Genomic DNA, 21,724 nt, shown 5'->3' with positions numbered 1-21,724 from the left:
CCTGCCACATTCATTTCAAAACAGAAGAGGGTTTTCTTTGATATAGTTTAGCGTCTCTTCCCCTAAAATCTACGCTCTACCATACTTTCACCCGCATGCCCAGGGTCCCTCAAACGTTCCCGTATCTGACTAAATGCTGCTCTTCTGTCTAAACAACAGTGATAAGATAACAACAACAATAATACATTTGTTGATCTCTTCATATGCATCAAGGTTTTACATGCATTTTCCTACTGAACCTTCACAACAATCCCATGAAGTAACAGCTAACTTTTAAGCCGCATTTCACAGAGGAGAAAAATCATGTTTAAAGAAATTAAGTAACACAAGTCACACAACTGTTAGTGGCAGAGGCGAGGCCCAAACCCAGGTCTACAGCCCATTCTCTTAATTACAAATCTCTACAGTGTCTGTAGAAAGAGCACGTGGGCTCAAAGAATCACTTCGTTTCAAGTGTTTCGTTTAACAAGTCAGAGACTAAAGATCCAAAAGACTATGGCACAACCTCGTTCTGCTCCTAAGTCTCGATGATGATATTATATCACTGAACGCACCTACACCCCAAGCCTTTGGGTTCCATAACGAACTTCCCTGGCTCTCCACTTAACTACCATTCTGCCTCTCTTGTGCCTTTTCTTCACCTGTCAGTGTCCTAAATATCAGCCTTATCTAGGATTCCATCCTCAGCTTCCTCTCTAGTTAGTCTATTCCAAGGCTTTGCAGCCTTTTAAAGCAATGCCCAACTTGCTAAACATAACACTCTAGTCACTGTTCCTCCCTCTCTACCTAGGGCTCCCATTCTTTCAACTACCCCCTGTGCACTTGTGATTTATATCCAACCCAAGCTTTGTGTAAGTTAAAGACTCAAAAATTCCAATTTCCCATAGACCCTTTATTTTACTTCCCATAGACCCTCTGTACTCACCAGTGTCCAAAATCTCACTCAGTCCTTTGTATCAAATCTGTCCATCTCCTACAATCTTTAACACCATCTCTCTTCCCTAGAGTCAGAAACTCTAGGGAGTTTCTTGCCCTTAAATCTGATACATTCTCTCACCGACCACACAGAGTTCATCCTTAAACGAGTCAATCTGACCTGAGATGTTTCTGGGCCAGGCTGTCCTATTCTAACGGCCACTCTCCAGGATAAGCTTCTCCTTTTCTCTCACATAAATGACTTCATCGGCCTTCTCCGAGTTGGCTTCCCTGCTCCAGAATCTCTCCACCTCCGATCTAAGTTCTTCTTGTTCGTCAGAGACACTCTTTTCAAAGAGACCTGACCACGTCACCCCTCCCCACACACTCCTTCCCAACCATCTCAGGGTAACAGCCAACCCGTGGGAATGGCACTAATGAGCCTTCAGAAACTACAAACAGAACTACCATATGACCCAGCAATCCCACTGCTGGGCATACGCCCTGAGAAAACCATAATTCAAAAAGAGTCATGTACCAAAATGTTCATTGCAGCTCTATTTACAATAGCCAGGACATGGAAGCAACCTAAGTATCCATCATCAGATGAATGGATAAAGAAGGTGTGGCACATATATACAATGGAATATTACTCAGCCATAAAAAGAAACAAAATTGAGTTATTTGTAGTGAGGTGGATGGACCTAGAGTCTGTCATACAGAGTGAAGTAAGTCAGAAAAAGAAAGACAAATACCATATGCTAACACATATATATGGAATTTAAGGAAAAAAAATGTCATGAAGAACCTAGGGGTAAGACAGGAATAAAGACTCAGAACTACTAGAGAATGGACTTGAGGATACGGGGAGGGGGAAGGATAAGCTGTGACAAAGTGAGAGAGTGGCATGGACATATATACACTACCAAACGTAAAATAGATAGCTAGTGGGAAGCAGCCGCATAGCAGAGGGAGACCAGCCCGGTGCTTTGTGACCACCTAGAGGGGTGGGATAGGTAGGGAGGGAGACGCAAGAGGGAAGAGATATGGAGATATATGTATATGTATAACTCATTCACTTTGTTATAAAGCAGAAACTAACATACCATTGTAAAGCAATTATACTCCAATAAAGATGAAAAAAAAAAAAAAAAAAGCTGACCAAGTTTCCATGTCTAGTTTCCATGCTTCCTCCACCCTGCCCCTCATCAGTCGGGAATAACTGCAATTCCCAGTATGCACTGCATCCCTCTGAGTCTTCTGTTTGGAATTAATTCCTCAGATAAACCGTCTTTTGAATTCCGTCTCATCTTTTCTATAAACCCTATCAACACACCATTAACATCTTCTTCCTAACCTACTAAAAGCAGCACTTTTCGTTTAGGGCATTTTTTGAGGCTCTGCATTTCATGCTTCACCATAAGCTAGGTCTACCTGGGGAGAGGTAAGACTAGTACCCAGGTCTCAGAGTGACTCTTCCCAAGGTTAAACAGCTAATTAAAGAAGTACTAACTTTCTAAATGTTCTCTGTATCTTTCTTTAAACTACAAAAATAAATATTTATCAAGAATAGTTATCTAAGTGATACGCTAATATGACGAGAAACCTCCACTAAAAGACTTAAAGCCACGTAATAAATCACCCGGGTCATGCCTTCTGTCCCAATAATCGCTTATTTATGCATTGCACTTACCATATTCATCCATTAATTGGTGAGGCAAAATGGAACATTCAAATCACCCTCAATATTTTTATGGTTTTGGATTATTTGTGCACTTTTCCCCATGATCCAGGCTACTGCCATCTTGGCCCAATGCCAAATAATATTAACATAAGAGAGATTAAAATCACATAAAATATTAGGGAAAGTGCTCCATTTTATTATCTATCTCAGTAAATGGGAGGTAACAGGAAAAGGTCCTAAACCTCTGGGCAATCTGAGAAGTCTGAAACTGAACTGGAGACTAAACATTCCAGAAAGAGGATTCATCAAAACGAACGAACATTTCACAAAGGTGTAAGTAAGTGAATGTGTTCATTCCTCCCACTCAGTTTATTGTATTCACTGCTTCTCACCATGTTTTAATTATACAAGAATTTTCTGCAACTCTATTCATAGGTAGTCAAAACCATACATGAGAAAAAAACTACAGAGGAGGCCAGCAATGGATCACTTCAGTGGACAGATGAATGACAGTGGCCCACTTTCTCTTATGCTAATGGCCTGAACAGACAAATCCTTAATTTACAAAACTTATATCAAAACAAGAAAATGCAAGGCTCAAGGCGCTGGGCTCAGGTACCAACCTTCGCTGCTCTTCACCGTGTTCTCCTGAAGGGACCGTGAGGCATTCATCCATGTGTCCATGAAGCAACCTGAGGACGTCACCACCAATCAGATACCCTAGAAGGATTGAAACGCAGTCACATTTGAACTGTCATCATCAGATGTTGACAGCTGAACAGATCATTGGCTCCAATCTCCTATGTTCCTAGACAGAGACACAGGAGTCCAGCAAGGCTTAAGTACCTGGCCAAAATCACAGAGACGGATGGTGCCACCTGCCTGCCACCTCTGAGCCCTGGGTTCCCAAGTCCCACAGTTAGTGATGTTCCCACGATTATACATGACCTCAGCCTCATAAAACCCTCCACTAAACATGCAAGCCTGGATAGGCTCAGATTTGAACTTACATAAGTGAGAACAACCAGAACACACAGATATTTCCTGGGAAAGCCCTGATGTACAAGCACTGCTGTGATCCAGTTCTAAGTCACACACCCTGGAAGATGAGAAATCTTGACAGTAGCCTGCCTAAGCAATACCCTGAGGCCAAAACACTGGAGAAAATCACCCCTAGAAAACTAGCATGTAAAACACACAAAAAAATAAACTAAAGCTGACGGCAGCATAAAAATAAGAGGAGATAAACCTTCACACAAACTTCACTTTTAAATAGCAATTCAAATGAGTTTCTTAAATGTTATGTATCTGCATTACAGAATATTTTGACACCAACAGCTCTAATGAATTTACTCATTATCACAATCCCAAAGATGACTGCCAACTCTGCATCGGGGACCAGCCCCCTAATGGAAGTGGAGTTCTCACCTTGGGCTGCTTCACTTCCTGAGCTGATTGGGGCCACGCTCCAGAGGGTCTGCTGGAAAGCGGCGTCCACGTGCAGGCTGCCGTTGCCATAAGACAAGTGCTGCATTAGAAGCAAAAGAAGGCCATCACTACAGGCTCTGGGTAAGTCTCAACACAGAAGTGCTTCTGGCAACTCAAACTGAATGCTGCCAACGTGGGACTGTCCACAGAGAGCCTCCATTGCAATCCCGTCACTCAAAAATGAAGAGACTAGTAGGAAAAAAATTGGAGTTTATATTTGACTTTAGGTATTTTTCAGCTTCCTTCTAAGAGTTACTACTTAAGCCACTAATCCGAAAACACAAATAAAATAGATTTATTTGTGAAAACAGACTATTTCGTTTTAAAGGCTTATTGATGGGCAAATTTGTACAGATAGTAGGCCCTTATCATTAAAATTATAATTAAGTTTTTACCTATCACACTGTGACAGTGTGTTGACAATGAAGTAGGTTAAACCTACTGGACTAATGTGTTAGTTTCATGGGGTCCTTTAGGAACTTTTATCTACAATCTGATGTAATAGCTATTAGATGGCAATATTCCCTAATAGGTATCAAAAACCAAGACAATACATGTCCTTCAAAATTCAGACATTACAAATCTCAGATGTTCCTTCTTAAGTCAAATGTATTAAAAGAACATCATATTTCACACCTTTGAGAGCCATCATTGATGAGTTCTGAAATGATAAGTAAAGAAAAACAAAATTATGAGTACAGACAGATGACTTGCTTATTTCACTAACCATTACCTGGCTGCTGCTAGAATTTCAAACATGCAAAGAACAACCACCTTTTTTCTTGCAGTCATCTGAGTAAACATCACCAATATTCCTAGAATGTTCCTGCAACACTTTCCAACGCTGATGACGGCCTAAGCTTTTTTTTTTTTTTTTTTTTTGCGGTACGCGGGCCTCTCACTGCTGTGGCCTCTCCCATTGCGGAGCACGGGCTCTGGACGCGCAGGCTCAGCGGCCATGGCTCACGGGCCCAGCTGCTCCACGCCATGCGGGATCCTCCCGGACCGGGGCATGAATCCGCGTCCCCTGCATTGGCAGGCGGACTCTCAACCACTGCGCCACCAGGGAAGCCCCAGCCTAAGCTTTTAAAGACTTCAATTGCACTAGAACTTTCCCAGATATCTGACTTTCCTAGTTAGACAAACAGCAGTCACGGCATGCAGAAGCACACTGGTATATGCCACAAGCCTTTCAACATCCAAAGGTCTCTTCTGCCTAAATATACTAATCTCATGTCACCAGCATAGGGAGGCATTTCGTTTTCTTTCTCTTACAAACAAAACCCAAGACATTTGTGACATTTGACATATATGTAATTATCTTATCAGCAACTTTCCAATCGATAAGATTAAAAGTGGATGCTTCAGGTTTAGCAATAACCTGCTTACCCCTCTCCCATCTCAACCAGCTGTCTGTCTTTTTTACGACCTCCTTTCTACCTGGACTTGTCATTCTTATGCAAAAATCTGGCTAAGATGTCTTTATTGAATTAATTTCTTCCCTAATATATTAAAACTCTTTAACTATTTACAAATAAATCATATGCCATCTGCTTCCACAAACAAGAAAAATATATTTTTCTTCATAGCCCTTATCACAATGGGATCATTTAGTGTATTTTTTATTCTCCCTCTTGTAAGCTGACACAGGCTCACAACTGTATCCCTAGCATCTAGCAAGGTTACTCAATAAAGAAGTATGTGCAGAAGTGAACCAAACCTTTAAAATCAAAGTAGGATAAACTTTAAAAAAATATTTTAAGTTATTCCTTAAATGTTCCTATTTCAATGACCTGAGCCAAAATAACAGCACAAACACACCAAAAAAAAAAAAAAGAAACCTGTAAAACCATATGGATTTTATCAAACCATCAGAAGACGATTCAAAATACCAATGCTTATATTTTTACTTTTGAATTCAAGTGAAAGCTCATGCCATATTACGATAAATAGATTTGTTCATTCATCCTTGTTCATTGAATATACTCCGTATAAAGCATTGTGCTAAACATTAATGGAACACATTCCCCACCATGAGGGTGCTCGTAAGCTAGAAAGGTAAGTAAAATATATCCACAAAATGCTGTGAGTCAGTGTTTTGAAAATATTAGCTGAATTGTAATCAAACTGCTACAGGAATTGAGAGAAAAGAACACTTGGACCGGCCTAACTGGAACACAGTTCATTGTCCTGGGCTTCAGGACAGGTGCTATTTCCACAGGAGAGACAGGGTTCCACGTGGGACGAGGCATTTGAAGAGCCAGTAGGATCATTTGGCCTGAGTGTCACATTTATATACTTAGAGATGCTGTCTCCAAAAGTTTGTACATACACTGAATTTGCATATGTGTATTAATAATGTTAATGCGCTAAGTGTAGATTTTTTTTAAAAATACCAAAACTTTTATAAAGTACTTTGGAGATTTTCATTCTTAATACACCAGAAACCTTGTAATTGTAAGTGACCTGGGCTTTTTTGGTGCTGTAGGCTCTAATAAGGGAAATGGTACCCAAAGGGGCAGAGATACGGGAACATACAGCACAGCAGAGAGTTTCATCTTTGGGGCTTACAGCATATACTTAGAAAGAGAGTGAAAGATAGGCCTGCAGACAAAGCAGGTGTCAGATCAAGGACCTTATAAGCAATAAGGAGCTACTGCAGTGAAAAAACAATGGGAAGGGGGGGAGGACGAAAATGCAATCTTCAAATCATATCTAAGCCTAAAGGTACACAATAAATATAACCATAAAAAAAGGAAAATTTCAGTCTGTTGGAGAAAGTAAAAAAAAAAGTCCTTAAGATCATATTACATCATTTAAAGTTATCTAAATCATGTCCACTCTTCTCAATATTCTCTAGGCATAACTATTTTGGACGCTTCTATTTAATTTTGCCACTTAAGCAACAAAGGGAAATCTGAGTAAGAACCACACAGGCTTGTGATGGTAAATATTCAGAATGCAGTAACAATTTCAGTTACTGACACTAACTAAGATGGGTTATCCTTAAAGCCCAAACAGATGTTGTCAGAGGTTGAAAGCAAAGCTGGCCTTAGGCTGAAATATGTAACTGCTCTAAAATTTACACACCCACCAGGAGCACTGCAGGCACTTTGGGGAGTGATCTGCTCTCTCCTATCACCTTGATTCTCATGTTAGTGACTCTCAAGTTCTCATGGACACACAAATCACCTGAGGATCTTGTCAAAAAAAGGCAAATTTGAATTCAGGAGGTGTGAAGGGGGGCCAACCAAGGCCACTGGTCCAAGAAGCATATTTTGAGTAACAAGGCTTTATATGATAGAAGCACGAAATCTCAGGAATAGAAAAGATATTATTATAAATCACCTCCCAGGAGTTCTCAACCTGGGACTCCACTTTGATACTTTAGTTTCCTTTGTAATCCAGTGTATATATTTTATACATTTTAAAAGATAATGAAACAGAGTCAGTAAGCTTTCTCCGACTGTCCGAAAGGTCCAAGGCACAAGAATTTCTAAGAATATCCGAATTCAACCCTTATCTGATGCATCTATTCACTCATTTATTTCTCTTATATTAAGTGTCAGGCACTTGGCCCTGGTGATGCAACACACGAGAAAAATGATCCTCCAGTGACAGGGAACACAAGTAAACAAGATACATCACCCCTCAGACTTCACTTTTTTATTCTGAGAAAGAAACGAGGGACAAGATGTTCTTTCCAAATGGAACAGTCTATGATTCCATCACCTGAGCCACAGAGAGAAAAAAAAAAGGCTCAAGGTAAATAAATAAAAAATAAATTGGATGGAATCTAAGAGAGAAAAAAAAAGAAAAGAAAAAGGTCATGAAGAACCTAGGGGTAAGACGGGAATAAAGACACAGACCTACTATAGAGCATGGACTTGAGGATATGGGGAGGGGGAAGGGTAAGCTGTGACAAAGTGAGAGAGTGGCATGGACATATATACACTACCAAACGTAAAATAGACAGCTAGTGGGAAGCAGCCGCATAGCACAGGGAGATCAGCTAGGTGGTTTGTGACCACCTAGAGGGGTGGGATAGGGAGGCTGGGAGGGAGGGAGACTTAAGAGGGAAGAGATATGGGAACATATGTATATGTATAGCTGATTCTCTTTGTTATAAAGCAGAAACTAACACACCATTGTAAAGCAATTATACTCCAATAAAGATGTTTAAATAAATAAATAAATTGGTTGATACGATGAAGAGCTTGAAAATATTTTTAGCTATCAGTATTTTTAGCTATCAGTATTTTTAAGCCACTTGAGGGAGTTCGGTAACTTACTATGCAATCAGAACACCTAGCATTTATTGGAAATTCAGAGGTGGGTATGAGAGAAGTAAATTTTTCTGAGCCCTAGAATAGCTTTCTTTTAAGCATTTTTCATCACTTTTTAGATTGTGGGGTTTTGCTTTTCCTAATTTACTTTTAGACAGTTGTTTGGTAATATTTTCATGGATTTTAAAAATCTGTCTGCTACTGTATAGCACAGGGACCTCTACTCAATACTCTGTAATAACCTATATGGGAAAAGAATCTAAAAAAGAGTGGATATATGTATATGTATAACTGATTCACTATGGTATACACCTGAAACTAATACAACATTGTAAATTAACTATACTCCAATAAAAATTTTTTTAAAAATCTGTCCATTTCTATAGGTGACAGAGAAAATTATTCAAAAATCAATGTTTCAAATGAGAGAAATCCAATCCACATGTTGAAAACTCTTGTGCATACCATGGTGATTTTTATATCTTTCTAACACAAGTAAAAATTATTTTGCATGCTTTACCTTATTTCGTTTAGTCTGAAAGAGATTCACAGTAATATCTATTTGACCAAATTTCCTCTCTTTTAAATTGTATCTTTCTCTTATATTTAAGCTGCTTTGATAAAGCCTCCTTTAAAAGAAAAAAATAAGTCGTTCCAATGGGTCAAAGGATTTTTTCTTCCTCTTAGATATTCCTGAAAAGAGGATTAGAATATCATTTCATATTAGAATATGAAACAGCAAGATTAGAAAAGACATTATTTGGATGAGTGGCTTACAACCTTTTCTGGAGATAAAACCCTTTATTCCTGAGAAATCATGTACAAGGTTCATCACATAAAGCAGAAAAGGGCAGAGCATCCTAGGTGGGGCCTGGGCTCCGGGAGCCCAGCACAGTCCACAGGACACCTCCGCAGAGGACAGAGTGAAAATCAATCCTTCAATCCGTTTTAATCAATTTAGCATCCCAATAGTTGTAAGCTTGATTAGAGCAGCAAATGCACAATTAGATAGTTCAAACGTAGCTTAACCATCACTGTTCCTGAAGAGATATTAGATCAAAGGCCAACAGACCCTAACAAATGAAAAGTTACAAAGTCAATGACAGGACGTGTTTACTTTTAGTAGTTAGTTTTAACGGATGTGTTTTCAGCCGTATTTCTTACTTATTTTTAACCATGTCAGCATCTTCTCAGAATATGAATCTGGCTTTCACATGATAGCCCTTTATTTAAAATCAACTGTAACGGTCTCTTCACTTCTCACTTCCCAACTTTCTCCTCTTCTGGTTAAATATCTACAGTTCTTAAGAGGCACAAATCTCCTGGGTAAATTGTGATAACAATTCACTAAGCAATTTTTATATGTGCCATTCATAGAGCTAAGAGTGTTGTCTGGATTAAGCATTCAATCCTCTTAATATCCCTGTGAACTAGGCTATTACCCCCATACTGCAGATGAAGAAACTGAGGGTTTGAAGAGGTTATATGATTGGCCCAGGCTCATGCTTAGCAGGCTCCGTACCAATAAACTATATATATATATATATATATGCCCAATTTTCAGTTATTCAGCTTCAGTACGAGGATTATTCCAGCTGCCGCTGTTTAGTCCAATGTCTTTTACTGCCTCGCTTTTTGCCCTCTCACTTCCTCCAGATCCTTCTCACTAAGTACCATGTAGGTCCTTGAATCCGTGAACATAATACTCTGTATTCTCACTACTAATGACTCACAGTGGAAATGTGAGGTAATAATTAACTATCCCTACACCCACAGAAACATCCTTCAGCATCTCTAACCTAAACCCTAACACTTAGTTACTGTCTCACGATACTCTCCTGCAGTTCCATGGGTTTGGTTTGTTTTTTCCACTATTTTTTTTGAGGCTGGAAGCCATGTGTAATCTGTCCTTGGTCATTCCTGTGGTTTCTACTATATGCTAGGTCTATACAGATGATCACTAAACTCACTGACTTCATCAACAAATAAAAGTGAAATTTTAACAATCTGGTTGGCTTACTATCTGGAGCTCTATATAAAAGGGTATCAGAAAAGGAACTTAAATAAGTTGGCTAAAATGTAGCTTGAGGGCTTCCCTGGTGGCGCAGTGGTTGAGAGTCCGCCTGCCGATGCAGGGGACGCGGGTTCGTGCTCCGGTCTGGGAAGATCCCACATGCCGCAGAGCGGCTGGGCCCGTGAGCCATGGCCGCTGAGCCTGCACATCCGGAGCCTGTGCTCTGCAACGGGAGAGGCCACAACAGTGAGAGGCCCATGTATCGCAAAAAAAAAAAAAAAAAAAATGTAGCTTGAAAATTATCTGTGAATGTAATTAATCATGAGGTTTACTTATTTCCCTAAGTAACAGAAGGGGCACCTCAGGCATTACAATTACTGCCAATGTTTGTACAGTGTTCTTTAATTCAAAGCATCTTTAAAATCCATCATCTCATTGCTTCATCACGGTAACTGTGGTGCTAGGGAGAATCAGCACCATTTTGCAAGTGCGGAAGCCAGAATTCAGGGAATTAAGTGACTCAGGAATTTGCTGGTAGAATTGATGCTATAAGCTCTGGCCTCAGTGAGATTCTGAATTTTCTCCTCCTTCTGTGCATAATGATACCATCCTGTCAAATAAACTCTGCTGTGTAGTGGAAAGAACAAGTGATACAGCAAAAACATGCATACTTCTGTCCAAATCAAAATAAGATATGTGTAGAATTTATATACTAAGAAGCATGCATGAATTATTTTTATTACTGCTATTGGTTTCCAAGTAAAACTACAACTCGAAATGTTTATCTCCCGATCAAAATACATCACCTTCACATATACAGCACAGGCACACAGCAAGGGCTCAATAAATGCTTATTTGATGAGCTGACACCTTGGATTGTCCTAGAAATGTGCGTGGTGCCTGATTCCACCTACAATGCTTAAGAGACAAGAGGGGAGAGATGCTCCAAGCCTCCCTTTAGCTCTGCACCATTAGATGTTCCATTTAATTTAATAGTTCCTGTCAGTTACACAAGGCCCTGTTTCACCACTTTCCTGTCTTCATCATTACCTCTTCCCTCAAAGCAAGTAAAACCACACCCTTCTTCCTAGAAATGTTTCAAAATTGGAACTGTGTTGGTAAGCAAAAACTGACTCGAAGCATCCCCAGACCCACCTTATTTCCACGTTCACAGAGCCCAAGGGTACCAACTACTTACTTAATTCTAAAACAACTACACACAATATGTTGATTTAAGGCAGTAGGAATACACTTTCTATAAACTAGCATGAGCTTAACTGCAATGATGCTCTAGTTCTGACTTTTGTTTCAATCATCATCCACTATGATGTCTGGGATTTTTTAATGTGGATATTCATGTAAAGTTTATAATACCATATTTTATATTTCTTTGCTTTCTCAACCTTAAAATAGAAAGAATACTTTCACTGACACCCTTCACACTTCCATTGATTTCAATATTCTGCGAAATTCTGCATATGATTATTCTTTAGCAAAAATATAATTTACTACAGAAGTTAGATATTGGCCTCACCACAAAAGTAAAAAATACCTTCAATGATTAAGCATAAACTTCTTTCTTCAATCTCCCATTTCTAGCCCTTTCTCTTTGAAACAATGCAATGTCAGTGAGGAAATTAAACCATTTTTTTATTTTATTTCTCCTTGCTTAGCATGACAAGTGTTCCTCACATAATAATCTGCTTTCATAAATATCAAAATAGGTAATCACAGCCTCATTAATATCGCCTTCTATTGGGCGCAAAATAAAGTCCATGGAATTTCAAATTCCTGATTGGACTGCATTTACATGCTGTTAATGAAATAATCCAAGAACAGGCGCTATCGATGTCACGAACTTACATATCAAGGGCACGAGGGAAGCCTGTCTAAATAATCCTGGTAAGCCACACTTCCACACCTGTCACATTATTCTTCTACTTAGGGAGTTATGTATAATTCATCAAATAGAGATACAGGCTTGTTTCTAAGCAATTTTCCTAGATAATTTGCAATTTCAGCTTTAAAAAGATCATTCTATTGACCTGTCACTTATCATATCACCAACTACATGATCCGCCTTTGCACACTTACCAAGTACCTTTCGGAGGACACACTAACTAAGATGAGGTCATCTCCAACCCGTACTTTTTCTCCTTCTGAGCGCTGCTTGGAGGCAGGATGGATGGTCCACCAACAAGCTTCACCTGCACAATGATTGAAATGTGAAACACAGAGAAATGCCTCAGTTTCAAACTCGATATTCTTTGCCAGTGACTCCAACATACAAGAGGGAAATGAAGTCCTCAAAATCAGTCTTCTTAAAATGAAACTGTCCTATTCACACAAACGTCAGAAATTTGAAATAGAACGCAAATTCATCTCTTAGACCATGAAAATCAAAAAGAATTAGGCCAAATTAGCTTAGAATCTAAAAAAAATAGTGGGTATATGTATAACTGATTCACTTTGCTGTACAGCAGAAACTAACAGAACATTGTGAATCAACTATACCCCAATAAAAATTAGAAAAAAAGGGGAAGAAAGAAAGAGGGAGAGAGGGAGGGAGGAAGACATACTGACATGAAAAGACTATTCTCATAGAAACGGGCTGTGACATTAGGGGAAGTTTGGTGTCTCTTTCCCCCACTAAGAATTGCTTTAAAAGGATGTTTATTTATGCTAAGACAAGGCCAATTTCACCAGCCACGCTGATCCAACTTCGCTCCTTACACAGTCACATGTTGTTACACTGCTCACACTGCTCTCTCCTATTAACATCTAGTTTGCCACTTGATTTTCAAAAGGATTTGGGTTTTTGTGACATGACAGTTGCATTATAACAATTTAAAAAACCTCTACTTTTGGGGGGATGCTGATGCAAAATAGGTACAAAATATTGTCCCCTAAGTTTTACTATCCTGTGCCTTATTTTACAATATTGTGTTATTTTAAAATGTGGTAGTTTCTATTAATCTAGGAGTAAAATAGTAGAGAATCCTACAGAATTTTCTGGGATACATTATGAAAATATCTGGGTATACATAAAATCAAATAATTTCTTGTAGAACAAGTCAAGCATACGCCTCATGAACCATATAACCATACTTCAGTCTCATCACCTAGGATATAAACATAAGCACCCAACTTTTCAATCTGTTCACAGTTCCTTTTGAAACCTTTAAGTTCTACTGCAAAATGGGAATCGTTTTAGTGATATCTGTCATCTAACAATTATCATTCTCTGTGCCCAGCTTTATTATTTCTCCATAAAGCCTTTTTTTTTTTTGCTTCTTTACTAATTGCCCAATGCCAAAATGTTAACTCCATGATAGCAGGGCATTTGTACGTTTTGTTTACTGGGGTTTCCCCAGCTCCTACTAGCATTCTGTAGGCATTCAATAACAATTCATTTTGCATAAATGAGTAAATGAGTCAGCAAATAACACTTCTTAAGCATATTTAACAGGCAATATGTAATCTATGTCCTGAGCTGCTTTTCTTACACAAACCATATTCTTACTTGAACGTCATGTTGCAGAATTCCTTATCTTCATCCACTCAACTCACATTTTTAGAGTTGTAGGGAGTTTTTCATTCATTCACTCTAATATTGATAAAGCACACACTATTTGTCAATCATTGCTTTAGTAGCTGGGGATACCTCAACAAATAAGGAAGAAAAAGTTATCTGCCTTGTGAGTTTCATTCTGATCAAGGCAGGCACACAACAAATGATAAATATAGTAAATAGTTCAGTAATTCAGAAGAAGTAGAGACCAATGGGGAAAAGAGAGCAGCATATGGGTGTAGGGTGAAAGACTGCCTAGTTTGGTGGGTTTCACTATTATATAATCATCTCAATGTATGAAAACAAGTTATAGATCGTGCATGTCTTTTACTCCTCTTGAGAGAGAGGACTGAAGATTTTTTTTCATGCAACTATGTGCTGAAGTAAATTAATTACAATGAGAAAACTAAAACTACTAGCCAAAATACAGAGGAATGATGGAGCCTATAGAAAATGAAATAAACATGAGAAGAACACATTTATCTTTTTGGTGTCTGGGATTCTTGGAATTTCTTGTACGAGGTGATGTGTTGGTCCATTAAAAAGTTAATTAGGTTGGTAAACAGAAATTTATTTTTATCCATTTGTTATGAGTGAAAATTTTAGAGTATGGGAAAGTATTTTAAAAAGGAGGGCATGTGTGAACTTGATCCCACCCATAAAAGCAACAACTTAATGAGTCAGTCTATTTCCTTCCATTCTTTTTTCTAGTTGGTCTCTTATTTATTTTTAATTCCAAAATCGGGCATGCTCATTGTAAAAGATAAAGCCATCAAATTGTACAGAGGTGTATAAAGTGTAAAGTTCTCAAAGCATTGAGAATAAAAACACAAATAAAGCCTATACTTTCCTATCTGGAGTCTCCAAAAGTATAAATGTGTTAATATGTTTTTTGTTTCAAAAATATGTAAATACATAGATATGGCGCATATGATGACCTGTGGACAGGGGAATGAAGGAGGCTTTCATTTGCTACTTTTTTGTTTGAATGTTGACATTGACAATGTTACATGTGTACACTTAAAAAATTTTAAGATGCAAGCTGAAAGGTAGAAAAGATATGCATTAATAATACTTTACAAACTAATCAGAACACAGTAATATGGTTAACTATCAGCAGAGCATAAGTACTGTTTTCCTACCCAACTCCAACAAAAGAATAAGGTTTGAAGTCTAGTTTGCACATCAAGCTAATTATGTGGGGATGACCCACCAGTAGAAACAATGTACATTTCCTCCTTCTATTAAAACCTTTCCTAGTTAGTCATTTATTTTTTTCCTGAATTCGTCCCTAAGAATATTCAACCAGTTTATCTTCCAGAATATTCAACCAGTTTATCTTCCATCGTGTCTCAATACGTCTCCCAATCCAATCCCTGCCATGATCTGAGCGCAGCTTCATCACGGACCAAGGTGCTCACCTGTTGTGTCCTCTTGCAAGCCAACATCAAAGGCCAGTTTATCAGTTGAAGACCGAGAGGTGGACAGGCAGCACAGATACTAAAAGACACAGAATCAGTAGCTGTCACTAAACATTTATTGTCCATTCCAAGTCTAATTCTGAGCACTTACACAGCCTAAATGAGGAACAATGCTGTAGAGGAAATGTGGTTTTCTTCCCCCTCACAGAAAGACTGCAGAAATATGTCCTGTCGGTAAAAGAAGACAAGTAATTGGGGATATGTCTGTACATCTCTCACTTCATCTGATATTCACAATCATAAGCAAAAGGACAACCTGATCTGTCAGTTGGAAATCTTTCTCCCAAGCAGAAATTTGAACACTATTCACTTCTAGCTTCTAGTTTTGTTTTCATTTTTAAAATTTTAACTCTCTGAAATTTATCCAGAATTGAATTTCAAATGGTGTGTGTGTGTAGCCTGTCGCTTCACTGCAGTGAGGGTTTGTCACGTGTATACCAATGTGTGTTTCCCTAGGAGGAATGGAACTCTCCCAACACCACCATCTCCTGATTTCTTTCTCTCCCTCTTAAGTTTTCCTAACTACATATTCTTGGACATAAAATTTAGGATAAATTTTCCAGGGCAACTCCTCTATCCCCACCCCAACCTCAAAATCCTCATTAAGTGTTGCAAGAATGAGAACACAAAGATGAATGTGGTATGAGCTCAAGATACACTGCCATCTACACCAACCAAGTGCAGTGCCGGAAAGAACAGGAGCCCTGCAAACAGGACTCAGGGACAATGCTGGGGACTGAGCAAGCACAGACGTCCCAGAATCATGGAACAAGTAATGAGAAGCCTAGAAAACACCTATGACGGAATAGGGTTCACCCAGCTCAGGGGATGTCTGTGAGCATAAGGAGGCCGGTGATACACGGATTGGGGACAGATGTGCTGGCACGTCACGTGGAATTCGGTGCCGTGAGGATGTAAAAATCAACTGACCTGGAGCCTCTGTCTCTTGACTTCAAACCACTGACCTCCCAAGTTATAGAAACAAGGCTTCAAGGGTCCCCAGACATTTTCCTAGCTAGTCAGGAGTATGAGTCTGACCTCAAGACAGGCAGCCCATGGTGGCCCCTGAGGGTTACAGACCTTAGATCTAAGCATATTAAATATCTGCCTTTATTTGAGAAAAAGTAACAGTGTTATAATACTGATTTCCCAGGTAAAAACTTAGTGATCTCTATTAAAGTCTTCTGCAATATTTCTCAATAATATTACAGTACCAGGCACTGCAACTGTTAGCGTACATTCTCTCCTCTTCTAACGTTCACAGCAACTGTGAGGCACACACTATAATTATTTCAGTAAATGTTAATTAAATTCTGTTAAGGGTAAAGACTTGGTCTTTACCAAGTCTTTACCAAGTCTTTACCAAGACTTTACCAAGTCTTTACCAAGTCTAGATATAGAATACTATATCTAGCGCACAGGAGGTGCTAAGTAATATATATTGACTGAATGGATAAAATTTAAGCAATTACAGGCTGCAAGAAGTTTGGCACGGTATCCAAGGCTGTACAGCATACAGGAAAGTGAGCCTGAACCCAGATCTACCAACCAAGTTCAGGTGCTTACCTATCTATATGTATCAAGGGTATTTTTCTGAAAACTGACTCTCATACGTATTATTTTATGTGTTTTCATTGCTACTGAAAGTGGAATTCCTTCCATGAAGTTCTAATGTGTGAGTGCTATATGCAAAAAGGTTTTTATATATTTGTCTTCTATCCAGCCACTTAAAGTGTTCTCCTTTATTTTATTTCATACCTTACTAAGTCAGCCAAGATTTCCAGAACAATGTTAGATGCTAGCATATTCTTGGGAGGTTTTTTTCTTCTAGTTTTGTCAAGAATGGATTCAGTGTTTGACAATTAAGTATGAGGTCATTGATTTGACATAAATATTTTCTTTATCATTGAGAAAATAATCATCCATGCTTAGTTTTTATTAGGAATTGGTATTTTTATTAAAAACCTGTTTCAGCACCTGTTAAGATGATCAAGTTTTTCTCATTTGACCTACTAATGTGATGTAGCACATTAACATAAATGATATTAAGTCATTATTAAAATCACATCTATACTTCTCCTCTACTTCTCTTCCTATAATTCTCAATTCCATTAACCAGATTTTTCACGTCAATATTCATGATGATGAAGATTGATGATTTTTTTTGTTTTTTTTGGTATTGATATTGAGGCTATGTTTAAGCTTTTGCTCAGGAACAGTTTACACATTTTGGGAATTATCTCCTTCTTAAAAGAAATGATTGTTTTATACTTCCAGGTATTGGACTATTGTGTAGTTACTAAAATAAACTTGATGAAAAATTTAAATAATATGGATAATACTTACACTGTGATAATATGTAAAAAAAAATCTGGATATAAATTTGGTTATATAACAAGATCTCAATTATATTAAAAAAAAAATTTTAACGACAGCAAAGATTGAAAATTTTTAAAAAGTCCCCAACAGTTTTCTCTCATTGGTGTGATCATGAAGATTTTTTTCTTCTGTAATTTCCAAATCTTACAGAATGAATATGTAGTGTTTTTATAACTTAATAAAGCTTTTAAAAGAATGGAATATTTATATATTTTATTTTATACATATTTTATACACACACACACACACACACACACACACGCACGCATATATAAATGAGAATGAGTAATTTGTGCCTGAGAGGAACCCAGTGGATAAATGGATAACTGGGTGCAAGAGGAGCTGATATGGAAAAACAAAGAGAACAACTAGTTAAGAAGGAAAAGAAGTTAGTGGAGAGTTGAAGGTGGGACTCGCAGTCAGTTTTTTATACTATTTTTCAGTAAGGATGCTTTAATTCTCTAATAAATAAACGGTTTGAAATAAAATCAGAAATGAGAACTATTTCTTACTTGACTCTTAACACCTCTCTCCTCCTAAACCTAGTCTTTCAAAAGTAAGATACGAAAAATAGAAGTCACATAATGATAGAACTGAAGGACCTTAAAGGTCCTCTAAGCTGTCATCTTATAAATGAGAAAACTAAGCAGGATGTAAAGGTATTCAAAAACACATACAACCAAGCTTGTCAAAGCCATCAATGAAATGGGATTACCAAATATTCCTGACCACATATGCACAAATGGGTCAGCATGACCACAGGGGAGATGCAGTCTACACGTGTACTCACCATGCCGCTGTAGGAATGGCGCAGCAATATGGCATGTCCATAGAGGAGCGTTCGGTGGCCACCACCTTGAGCAGTCTGCAGAGAGCAGAGAAAGGGTCGACAAGGGAAAAAAGAGTAAATTTAACTAAGTCCATAAAAATGCTCTCTTGTTCTCATGGAAAAGTTTAATGGGAAAAAATAAAAGAAGAGCTATTGCAGATGAGCAAAGTGCTGTGGAAAGAATGCTTAAATTGGGACAAAGCTACCAAGAAAACCTTCTCCTGTGGGGGGAGGGGGCTAGCAGTTGATCTAGTTCTTAAAGAATGAACTCGAGTTCAGTAAATACCATGATTTGTAATTTTTGATTCCCAGTTATTTGTTGTCTGTATTTCCCATTACACTGTGGTCCGCGTCGAGCAGGGGCTACGGTACTTTGGGCATCGTGGTATACCAGATTCCTTGCAAAATGCCTGGCACGTAGTAAGGACTAAATAAATACTTCTTCAGTGAATGAGTCTTCTTAAAACACAAAATTCATCAAATCATCTTCAGGCTTAAAAACCTTTCACATCTTCCAACTGTTTACAGAAAAAGCGTCCAAATTCCTTTATACGAGATAGCGGAACGCTTCTCAAATCCTAGCAGGCTTACAAATCACCTGGAGAGCTTGTTAAAACACAGAACCCTGAGCCTACCCCCAAGATTCCGATCCAGTAGGTCTGGAGTAAACACAGAGATGTTTCATTTCAAAAATTTTCCAGATGACCCAGGTGCTGCTGTTTTGGGGACAACAGTGAGTAGTACACACATAGAGGACTTTAGTCTCAGCCCTTTCGAGCCTCGCCCCCAAATCCCTTGTGCTCCAGACAGACACACTTTCCCTGCCCTGACCTTTCTTACTGCTCTGTCTTAGAACACAATACTCCTTCCCTCTGTAATCTTTTCCACCTCGTCGACTGCTTTAAACTCAGGTTAGGGGCTCCCTCTTCTATGAAGCTACAACCTGAGCTAAATTTGAGAAGCCAGATGGGTTCCCCGATCCAGGTGAGTAAAGGTGTCATAGGAAACAACTCCAGGGTATTAAGAAAGAGGAAGGAACCATGGGATTGCAGTGCTGGGTCGCAGAGAAACTAAACAGGAGTCATAAAAGTAGCTCAGGGTAATATCACGGGAGGTACAGAACATTATGCCAAGGAGGCTGCCCTTTTTTTCTGTAGGAAAAAGAGGTCTTTAAGGATGACTGTGATGTTATTGACTTATACATACTCTAAGAAGTACAGGAGAAAGTACTTTAATATTCATTATTATTATAGCTTTTTTACTAAAAATATATCCCCCTCCTATTGTTCCACATAATTTCTTAAAATAACTTTACATGTTATGCTTAAAAGACTTCCAATCCATTTAAAAATAGGTATTAAAAGGTACTAAAATTATGAGAAAAAAGTGCTTCACAAAAAAGGAAAGTTACTTTTTCACCTCCAGAGTGAAAAAGGGAAAAATCTACTCTGCAAAACTATATTCCTCCTAAGAATGAGGCCCTGTTTAGAGAGTACTTTTATTTTCTATAATATATTTGATTTACTGTGGCCAAGAACAACTTATTTACCTTGTCTGATTTGGACTAGTTTGGTAGGAGCTTACCTTTCCCTACCAGATGTAAGTTCCAACGCTACAAGATCCAGCTGAACTTTAATGACACTAGACAGTCATACCAACCAAAACAAGATGTTTTTAGATGCAGAACAAGCTTTAGATTTAACCAGAGTGCTGTTTTTTCTGTAAAGCTTTGCCTGTGCATTTCATGTGTTCATATGTACATATATACATAAATGGTCAAATTGGTTAAGAGGAGATATTTTAGTATCTGGATTTTCTTTCAAAGATCTTATATATAGAAATTTTACACAGTTGTCTATTATGGATTTAACACTACAGATTTCCTCACTACTCAAATGCTAATTTATGTCACAAATTTAGTTTTAATACAATTCCTGTAAAAGTATGCAAATAATCCACACTAAATTAACTTTGTTAATTAAGAGAGCACTGTTAACACAAGTGAATATAATTTCTGTCACATGGTCTGCAGTCCTTTTCCTCTAACTTGTCATTTTAAATACTACTACTGTGATTGGCTCTGATTCAGGACAAATAAAATGTGTAATTTCCACTCTTGGGCAGGCTGGATAACTTATTCAACAAACATTTATCAAAAGAATTGTGTTTGTGGGATGCATCCAAAGACGTACCTTGGTTCTTTATTTGTGCTTTCTGATTTGGTCAATCAATCATATCGATTTTCTTGTTAAATTTGGCCTGGTCCCTGCTTTAATTTAAGTGAACAAATATTTATGGACTTCCTCTGATGTAGGGAACTACCGGTACTTTAAGAGGATGGTTACACCTGTTAAAGTACCGGTTACACTGGCTTAGCCACCTCCAGGGTTATTCCTTCAAGACTCTACAGCATGCTGCCTCAAAGTGGACTGGGTAATCCCCCAGGGCAATTTCAATGAGAAAAAGTTCATCACTGCTGGCTAATAACATCACAAGCAGTAGTAATTCAGTACTCTGGAACAAGGGGTCCATTTCTCCTCCGGCCACCCAAACCAGAACCTTACAAGCTCACAGTGCTATAACCATCATAACCTTTGGGAATCCAGCCAGGACCAACTAGATAGAACCAATCAAGCTAATGGACCAACAAGTTCAAGGCTAGCCCACCCCTCAAAATCGCACTTTGGAAAAATATCTTGGTGCTTTCTGAAGTTAACATGTTCACTGTTCCTTGGACTCTAAAACACAGGCAAAGTAAGCGGTGCTTTCCATTGCACCAGTTAAGAGAAAAAGTAGAAAGTTAAATTTTATGTAACAAACCTTGTGTTCACATTCATGTCACCTATACTTCAGTCCTACTGATTCTCCAGTAAACATTATACAAAAGAAACACTTTTTTCTATTCATTCAGAAGATATTTATCGGGTATCTTCAAATACTGTATCTGAGAGGTACACTATCTGATGTCAAGGGTATTAGGCATAATAGGCTCACAGCTTGATTTCCTCTGTCTTCAAAATGAGAGTTTTCTCTAATTATTCATTCATTCAACAACTACAAACTGAACCCATGCGTTT

The 21,724-nt window shown here is 38.3% G+C and overlaps 1 protein-coding gene across 1 annotated transcript in view; it reads right to left on the bottom strand.

Annotated features, from left to right (window-relative positions):
* The window catches only part of RYR2 (ryanodine receptor 2), a 509,874-nt gene that overhangs the window by 398,972 nt on the left and 89,178 nt on the right, over positions 1–21,724 (bottom strand). Inside the window, exons 6-10 of the mRNA XM_027091861.1 lie at positions 18,609–18,683; positions 15,380–15,458; positions 12,482–12,594; positions 4,028–4,127; positions 3,223–3,319 (exon numbers count right to left, since the gene is read on the bottom strand). Of these exons, the coding sequence (XP_026947662.1) occupies positions 3,223–3,319; positions 4,028–4,127; positions 12,482–12,594; positions 15,380–15,458; positions 18,609–18,683 (464 nt within the window). The remainder of the gene's footprint in view (positions 1–3,222; positions 3,320–4,027; positions 4,128–12,481; positions 12,595–15,379; positions 15,459–18,608; positions 18,684–21,724) is intronic.

The sequence above is a fragment of the Aethalodelphis obliquidens genome, unplaced genomic scaffold, assembly GCF_003676395.1.
Source record: "Aethalodelphis obliquidens isolate GAN/ISIS:26980383/991018 unplaced genomic scaffold, ASM367639v1 scaffold73, whole genome shotgun sequence".
Taxonomy (NCBI): Eukaryota; Metazoa; Chordata; class Mammalia; order Artiodactyla; family Delphinidae; genus Aethalodelphis; species Aethalodelphis obliquidens.
The sequence above is the reverse complement of the archived record's forward strand: the minus strand, read 5'-3'. Positions and strand labels throughout refer to the sequence as shown.